Source organism: Saccoglossus kowalevskii, chromosome 22 (assembly GCF_978046115.1).
Source record: "Saccoglossus kowalevskii chromosome 22, keSacKowa6.1, whole genome shotgun sequence".
NCBI classification, from domain to species: domain Eukaryota; kingdom Metazoa; phylum Hemichordata; class Enteropneusta; family Harrimaniidae; genus Saccoglossus; species Saccoglossus kowalevskii.
Genome location: NC_140662.1, coordinates 14,616,854 through 14,625,760, shown reverse-complemented (window position 1 = coordinate 14,625,760; position 8,907 = coordinate 14,616,854). Strand labels below are relative to the sequence as shown.

Below are 8,907 nucleotides of genomic sequence, written 5' to 3'. Positions count from 1 at the left end.
ACCTATGCAATGGCACACCTTAAGGGGGTTGCAGTATGGAAATAAGTATAATACTATTTATCATAAAGTTTAGTTTCATTTTGATGGCAGTATCTGTGCTCAAGACAGATCATCAAACATGTATTTAGCCAGACATCACATAGAGACTCAAATTCAGCCCCAGTTACAACAACATCACAACAAATACAAGACTGTCAAAACAAAACCTCAGTAAAAATTTTTATTTTCATACATGCCTGTTAGAAAATTAAAGAGCTTGTGGCGAAACTACGCGAGAAATTTGAAGCTTTCACAACTGGGAGTTTCTTGTCGTTGGCGACTGACACGCAGAGTGGGGGGTAGGGAAGAATGTTCATACTGCTGGTACCATGCCAATTGTCAACGTTTTGCAGGATAGTTGTTTGATTTACAGTGTGTGTGTTGGCAGTTCCGTGTTCTTTGCAGGTTTCGTAGTGATGTATACGCGTATTTGGCAAGTTGTAGGGTTGGGTTTGATTTATGCAATGAATGCAATAATAAGCACAGTTAGTCAAAGTGGAAAGGACGTTACATGCACAGCACGATAGAAACCTGACACACATCGATAGTATATCAAATTGCAAGTTCAAGACGAATAGCAAAGATTCCTGCGAAGGCACTATTTGGAGGACTAAATCCACAAGAGAGACAGATGGAGTCACGGTAATACTTCCTGGGGTGAAGCAGCCTCTGCTCACAAATCTGGCAACTCCTGTTCCAGAATGGTAAATCGGCATCAGATAGGTCGGTTCCAGGACTGGTATCGGAATTTCAGTTAATGGCGCAGTACTCATGGTTGACTGTAAGGCTAACGCGGATGATCCGATCATTGCTGCCGCACACATACCGTACATCAAGGCACATATACTGGCAACCTGAAATAAACCATGGATACAAAAATGATAACGTTCATGTGCAAAAAACATAGCTAACAAACTTGTTTGCATGGGAACTACTTTATAATTTCACTCACACACCATTTTGATTTGAAAAAAAAACGATAAAAATCTAACAAACTAGCATGTGTGGGTTTTCAATTCAAAAATCATCACAGGCAAATTATTTTTTCCAAATTCAAAAAAAAAAATTCAATTCCTAATTTCCGAGTTACTATTTTTCTCACGAACTTCGATAGAGGGCGTTCTCAAAGTACCCGGATGACAGTCCGTTCAACGTTCGTCGTGGGGTTGAATTTGAGCGGCGTCTGCTGTAAGCAATATACTAGTAGTTACTGTTGCCTAAGTCTTACTTTTTACGAACGTTTTGCAAGAATTGGTCAAAATGGTTAACTGGTATTGTAATGCTATTCCTGGGGTTTGATTAAAAAGAAAAAAAACAGCGAAATATCCTGAGATGAAAGGCGTAACTTTTCATACATTTCTTTCGTCCAAGAAATCATTTCAACGCCAGTGGATTCGAATGCGTCGTCGGGAACCTGAGTGGATGCCAAACTATATTCCCGGGTTTGTTCACGGCATTTTCCATCCTGCGCCAGTATTTTTTTAGTTCAATAACTGGAGACAGCCGTCTTTCAACCGCAGTTATACATCGATTGACAAACGAAGACTGTCATCTTCCCGAGACAAGCGCAAACGAAAACATTTATGATAACTGCATCTGCTGATCGCCTGGTGAATCATATTAATTCACACTTACACTACACAATTACAAACACCAGAAACTATTTTAGAGTTTGATTTAATAATAAACCATGGCTTGTAAGGATTTTCCTTCATGGATCATTGCCGAATACACTCTGCCATAATGAAAATTAATTCTATATTCTGCACATGATGAAGCTTTACGGAAATGATGAAATAAATAACCATTATCAAGTCAATATTCTTTCAGTCTGGCTGTTGTCCAGTCACTTCGATGCAACAAATATGCGAACATATCAGCTATTTCAAACAAAGGCAAAGTATGAAGGTTTTTTTGCCAAGTTTTTACGTTACACGGATCTACCAGAGTTAGCGTCGACTCCCTGTGTTTTACAGTACGACGACGATTGTTTGACTCTTGGCGAACATTCAACTCGTTTGCTAACTCAACAAGTTCAAAAAGTTTAGCTTTACGAACATTAATATTGCTGCAAGTTATACCACGATTCCGAAGAAATTTGCGGAGTTCTGGAACTTTTTTGCTTTTCCAATCTATTGATTTACGCATGTAAGAATACAGAACTTCAATAAAAACAACCCCACTCAGGCTCGTCATCCGGGTATTTTGGATGCGCCCTCTAGCGGAATTCCGTAGAAAACTAACAACTCGAAAATTAGGAATTGAAAAGATGTAGATGATTGTAAACAAAGAAACACGGTTTGCAAACTACAATAGCATATATTCTACACTTATACAGCCAAATCTTCCTCTTCTTCAAAATCACATTGTACACAGACTCAAGCAATAACCATGTATGAATGAAATACCACCTTACCTGTACAGTTTGGTTAATAGCATTCATGAAAATATTATGAAAGTTCTGTCCTTCAAGAAGCACTAACAAATCAGTATACGAAAACCAGCCTCGTTTATTTCCTTCTTGAATCGCGATCCTGAAAACGAAACAACGACTCAATTTTAGAAAAATCTCTGTATACTCCCCATCCTCTTTCACGTCATTTTAGAATCACTATGCTACAAATTGTTACACATCCAACACAGCCAACATAAACATGTCATTAGCAAGTACACTATGTCTGCTGTTTTTGTGAACAAATATAAATTTTACTGGGTTTAATTTTTCTGGACTCGATGAGGAAATGTTATACTAGGTTTAAAATGGATGGTTTGTGAAGAAACTAATAAATTCTATGCGAGAACATTATTATAAATACTCTAATTTAGGCGTCAGGGAAGAGAGAAATACCTTAACTTCAAGAAGAACTGTTGAAAGTTTACAATTTTGATATTTGAGAATTCTGTTCTGTCCTACTTCACAGCACATGTTATACACGATATTTAGGGCATTTCGTAGCACATACACGTTGTTATCGCCAGAATTCATTCATAGATCTCAAATTTCATGTACGGAGTGATAAAAGCTAGACTTCTGCTCTCCTTTCATCTTGGCCTCATGATTTCTCATCAAAAACATCAACTGATGTTGACTTAACAAGGTATGCAGACTTCCAATGAATATTCAACAAGACAAAGACGAACCAATGCCTGATGATACATGTATATACATTTGTAGCAAGTATTCTTACCTTGTTTCTATCTTGTGGAGAAATTGAAAGAATTCAACTGGTTTAATATATAAATTCCAGTCCTTTAAAATAAAAATAAAATGGATTTCAATTCATCAAACTTTCAAAAAACTATACATGCAACCGAATAACTGTCGATGTTCTTTCGATATTGCACGACAAATGCACAATATTTATAAAAGATTTTACCGACTGCTTTTGATTAAAGGGAATAACTAGCAATTTAACTTTGTTGAAGACAAATTTTGTGAATTTGAAATTTCACTTTACATAAATAATAAATGGTATCAAGAATAGGTTATTTAGAGTATTCTTCACTTACAATGGCAGCCAAGAAGTCAATTTCCATTTCGTTCACAGTGTCCACATCGATTCCAGCTGAAACACAACATTAAAATCAGTTATAATAAGAATTATTACTAAGAACATGAAATACTGGTTACCATTTTCTAGCCATAGTTACCATATGGTTTTAAATTACCGGGTATGTAACTAAAAAGTGTCTCGAATTAGTTACAATTAGTTTCTACATCACTCAGCACATAATTTGGTGATGCCACTACATAACTCAGTAATGTCAACACACAAATTGGTGATGTGAACACACAAATTGGTGATGTCAACACACAAATTGGTGATGTCAACACGCAAATTGGTGATGTCAACACGCAAATTGGTGATGTCAACATGCAAATTGGTGATGTCAACATGCAAATTGGTGATGTCAACATGCAAATTGGTGATGTCAACACACAAATTGGTGATGTCAACACACAAATTGGTGATGTCAACATGCAAATTGGTGATGTCAACATGCAAATTGGTGATGTCAACACACAAATTGGTGATGTCAACATGCAAATTGGTGATGTCAACACACAAATTGGTGATGTCAACACACAAATTGGTGATGTCAACACACAAATTGGTGATGTGAACATGCAAATTGGTGATGTGAACATGCAAATTGGTGATGTCAACATGCAAATTGGTGATGTCAACATGCAAATAGGTGATGTCAACACACAAATTGGTGATGTCAACACGTAAATTGGTGATGTCAACACGCAAATTGGTGATGTCAACACACAAATTGGTGATGCCAACATGCAGCACTGTACCTACCAGCTTCAGCCCATTCATCATTATACATCTCCTCTTCTTCACCTTCATCATATAAATACTTAGAAGCAATCATCTAGAGCAAGAAAACAATCCCTCAATTAGAACTATGGCACTTTATGCATGTTTATACTACAGAAAACTCATCACTGAAAATAGCTAAGCTGCAAATTGGCAACTACCAGCTTTTGCCACTGTTAGGTAACAAATTTCAACTAAAGTCAAAGCCAAAATGAAAGCAAACTCCAGAGGACTGGTTCACTAGTGATCACACATTGAGACAGGTAATATAGAAAACATGCAATTGAGTAGGTAACGTGTACTTCACTAGACTAATTCTCACCATAGAAACAAGAAACAGGTCGGCAGATGAAATCTTAACAAGGTACTCTGGGTTGGTTCGTTTCATTCGTTCAATATACACCATAGACAGCATGAATGCACACGGGGACATTGAAGATTTCCTAAAAAACGTAATAATATGATAACAGTTTTCATAGGTAACACTACAATTGATTAATTTGTTACAAGCTTACAATGACATTGACAGACTGAATATTTTACTATGCAACTTTGCAGGTATTGTAATTGTCGTAATTGTGTAGCCATTATATTTTACCTTTTGACATCACCTAAACATAGAATGAGGCATCTAAAGAATGAATTCTAGCACTATAACGTAAACTGCAGCAATTTACAAAGACCTAACAAGCAAACTACAATTAACAGAGCTCAATTCCAGCCTACATGTACAAGAAAGGTGGCAAGTTTCCTTAGTACACGAACTTCCACATCGCAAAGAACATTCAATTGTAGGTATACTCTGAGTGGCAAATATGTATTTTAAATGCATGGATTGGGCAACACACAATGTTCACGTGCTTTTAAATGCATGATTTTTGCTTCTTTGAGAAAATCCCAAAATTACAAATTTAAGAACTGTACCTGGAGATTCGAGAAGCAAAGTTTTTGTCAATTTTTTTATGCGGAGATGGAGAAGCATCCTGGAACAGGTCAATAGCAATATCTGAAAAAAATAAAAGTTAATATTAGCTATGGTGTTGAAACACAATACCATACCATCATTGGTACATCATTTACAAAATGTGTAGAAACAATGAATTTGGCATTATACGTGAAATCAAAAATATTTCCTTGATGAATAATGCTCAACTTTTTCACTACCAGTTCCCCTATTTTCATCACAAATTCACAGAATAGTCCAGTTCATAGTCTGCACTTCCTTCAGAAGATTGTAACCAAAGTAGCAAATTTGTTGGGGTAAAAACTTAAAAATAACTCAAATTTGGTCTCTTGGCTCTAAAATTAGGGTTCATTTCCAGAAATATTGAAGAATATAAGAAATAAGTGCAGAAACGTTTGGACAAGGAAGTCTGGTGGTGAAAAGGTAAACACATATCACGATGTAAATTTTTCTGAAGTGAATGTGTCTCAATGCCATGTTCACCCAGAAGCTTGGTATTTTTTACATTGAACTATAAAAAAAAAGTTCAAAATCAAATTATTAAATTTTTGAGCATAACAAGATCTTACAGTGAACAGAAATCAAGTTATTTTTGTTATAGTTCTTACCGGTTACAGGTAGTGATGGTTGGTCAGTATCGGGGTCGGATCCGTAGTACAATGTTTTTCGAAGTCGTTCAGTAAATTCAGTATGACCTGGAAAGTCCTGTTGGGAAAAATCAGTCTTCTAAATGGAGGATTTATGATGACACAGACAAACTTTTTGAGGAAAAAAAGCTGTAAAACCTGGATTGTTGTAATAGAGGCAATTTAAACATTTAAGCAAAATCCAGCGTACAGTTAAATAGGACTACTGGGTACTATACAACTAGCAGATGAGATGAAAGCCTGTTCACACCAAAGTACAAATTAAATCATATCGTATTCGCTTTATTAGCTTAGAAGCCATCTCCAATGGAGCTGCATGTAAGAAGTAAGAAGTAGAGTAATCCTACATAACAGGTTTTGTAAAGAAATGAAAGCATGTTTGCTTCTAATAGAGCTGTTTTTGTCAAAATGAAGAAAACCATAATCTGAGGCGAACACAACAATACTGTATTGATGTAACTATAGAAACACATTTCTACATAAATGGTTACATATTGCAATTGGAGAAGACAACTGACTGAATGGAACCATATCTTGATACAAAATGAAGATGCTTCTGTACTCTTAATACAGGTACACAGTAGAGATAAGGAAGCAAAATTTTGGTGAAAAACAAAATCTCAGATGATTTGTTATACAGAATAATTTCCATAACCTATGTAATTTCAAGAACATGTTTTTTTTTTTATTATTTAGACTAAAACCCAGGCATGCATGGACAGTCATCATGATCTAACATGATAAATGGATTTTAAGGGGGCTGGTCAGATTCTGCAATGTGTTGTATGTGACGCACGGAACCCATACATGTACATGACGCAGAATGACAAACACTACCCTTTCACTGCACAAATAGGTGACTTGTAATATTTCAGCTAAAAAAACGCGACAAAACTATTGCCCATAATGTTTACCTAAGAACTGTATAACTGTATCAAAATTCTTGCAATCGTTTAAGGTTGAACAATTCTAGCTTATACTGGCCCATATTACAATGTATTAATTTCATTTGTTGATATACGCAGTAGCCCTGCGTACAGTGCTGTGTGTACGGGGACGCGTTCGGTTGATAGATGTCCCCACCACAGCCCTGCGTACCTCCATAGACAAAGTCCGGGAGCGCACCGTAATTGGTGCGCAAGTTAAAAATAAGTAGTTTCCCATCCGAAATCGGTTGAAATGACGATAGTTATCCGTAACAACCATTACAAAGTTATCTGAAACTGAAATGTCTTTAAAAAGCGACTAGTAAAGACGGACAAAATGTAAACGCGTTGATACCGGAGGAATTATCCACCAAACGCCGCCATTTTTAATTTCATTCACGCAAGAGAATGTGTTTGTTTTTAGGTCAAAGTAGCCGATTTCATCCACAATTGGAATCCGAACTGGGAGTTCTGGATATATCTGGTGATCGATCATCATTTTTGGTACCTGGGCATGTTATTTCATTAAAAAAAATATATTTTTAAAAGTCCCGGACTTTGTCTATGGAGGTACGCAGGGGCTGTGGTGGGGACATCTATCCCCGTACACACAGCACTGTACGCAGGGCTATATACGCAGGTGCATACACAGCCTCAATGTACATGACATCATCTATCAGACAAAGCCTAGACCCTATCTAGAACCAAAACGACACAAAACCATGGCTACACAGGCATTTTGCTTAGCCATGTGCATTTATTGGTGTGGTGCCTGATAAGAGTTACTACAACTAGGAAATGTTATTTTCAAGAATATCCTGGCATACGTGTAACCATGTTAGACTTGATTATAAACTGTCACCTGAATATATTTTCGAATATTAAATTACCGTATGTTGTTTGAAATTAATAATGGCATGCTCGAAATGACAAAATATAATTCAAGATTACAGCATTTAACGATTACTTGCGCATCTACTAGAAAGCGAAAGATTACGTCACAACGTCAAAATCACTGCTATTTTGAGCGTCATTGTCGCAGCAGATTATGACAACAGTGGATCAGATCATATCCGACATTTGGTCGAATTCACAAATCTGTTGTGAAGCAGTTTCATTAAATACGGTATGAATCTATCGACAACTGCCCACACTGTTGCCGCATTCGCAACCTTAAACATATGGCCATGATCATTACACGTGTTTGCGAACGTCTAAAATAAATATGTTCATAGTCTAACTCCGATCGCCAACGAGTCTGATGGGAAAGATCACCAAGGGATACCGTGCCGCGGCGTGGGAACAACATTCCCAACAATTGCCATCCACTTCGCTGCTTTACTTACCTCGTAGTTTTCCAGGTCGCTTCTAGGTAACCCCATAACATCAAAAGGCGACGAAAAATCCATATTCCCGGGTTATATTCACCGGTTTTACCACCAACCAGTTACCCAACCTACCACTTCGCGTAGCAATCTCAATCTCGCATTACACTATAACATGTTAAGTCTCGCTAAATCACGCGTGAAGACATGACCGCGCATAGAATGGCGGGAAATTTAGTATTATGACGTCATAGCGTGATGAAAAAGCTCACTTGGCTTGTAAACGCCGGTATACACACAAGTGAAAGATATTTTCATTTGCTCTATTTTCACAAATTTCATATATCATGTTACAAGGATTTTAAAAAAATGAATACAATTTTGGGGTCACCGTACACAGTTTAGAGAAAATCGATCAATAAAATAGCATGTTTTTTTTTCTATTTTAGGGCGTTTGACTATTATTTCCAGCAAAGATATATTTCAAAATTTCGCTCGGTGACATAGATTGAAAAAAAAACGAAGAAGTGTCTTACAAAGAACTTGAAGTATTAAAAATTACAATATGTTTAGTGGATGTTTAACGACTCAAAATGTGTTGTCATCGTGGTCTAAATAGCATCTTATTCATATTATTTTACCAGTTTTCTAAAAAATCAGTGAACCAAAAAAGTT

At 36.6% G+C, this 8,907-nt stretch overlaps 1 protein-coding gene across 1 annotated transcript; it reads right to left on the bottom strand.

Moving 5' to 3' along the window:
• Positions 1 to 206: 206 nt before the first annotated feature.
• Positions 207 to 8,407, bottom strand: LOC100372380 (protein CNPPD1-like). Its single transcript, XM_002737241.3, has 9 exons — positions 8,254 to 8,407; positions 5,943 to 6,039; positions 5,295 to 5,376; positions 4,693 to 4,813; positions 4,353 to 4,425; positions 3,550 to 3,605; positions 3,228 to 3,289; positions 2,456 to 2,573; positions 207 to 893 (listed from the first exon to the last, which is right to left on the bottom strand). The coding sequence occupies exons 1-9, from the start codon at positions 8,314 to 8,316 to the stop codon at positions 240 to 242; spliced, it is 1,326 nt and encodes a 441-aa protein (XP_002737287.3). The 5' UTR covers positions 8,317 to 8,407; the 3' UTR covers positions 207 to 239.
• Between the last annotated feature and the right edge of the window lie 500 nt (positions 8,408 to 8,907).

Bases quoted from the DNA above. Each gene is read 5' to 3' on its own strand.
- LOC100372380 (XM_002737241.3), bottom strand. From the start codon at position 8,316: ATGGATTTTTCGTCGCCTTTTGATGTTATGGGGTTACCTAGAAGCGAC. The intron at 4,426-4,692 runs GTGAGAATTAGT...TTCTTGCTCTAG, and splicing joins ACCTGTTTCTTGTTTCTATG to ATGATTGCTTCTAAGTATTT. The intron at 2,574-3,227 runs GTAAGAATACTT...TTTCGTTTTCAG, and splicing joins CTCCACAAGATAGAAACAAG to GATCGCGATTCAAGAAGGAA.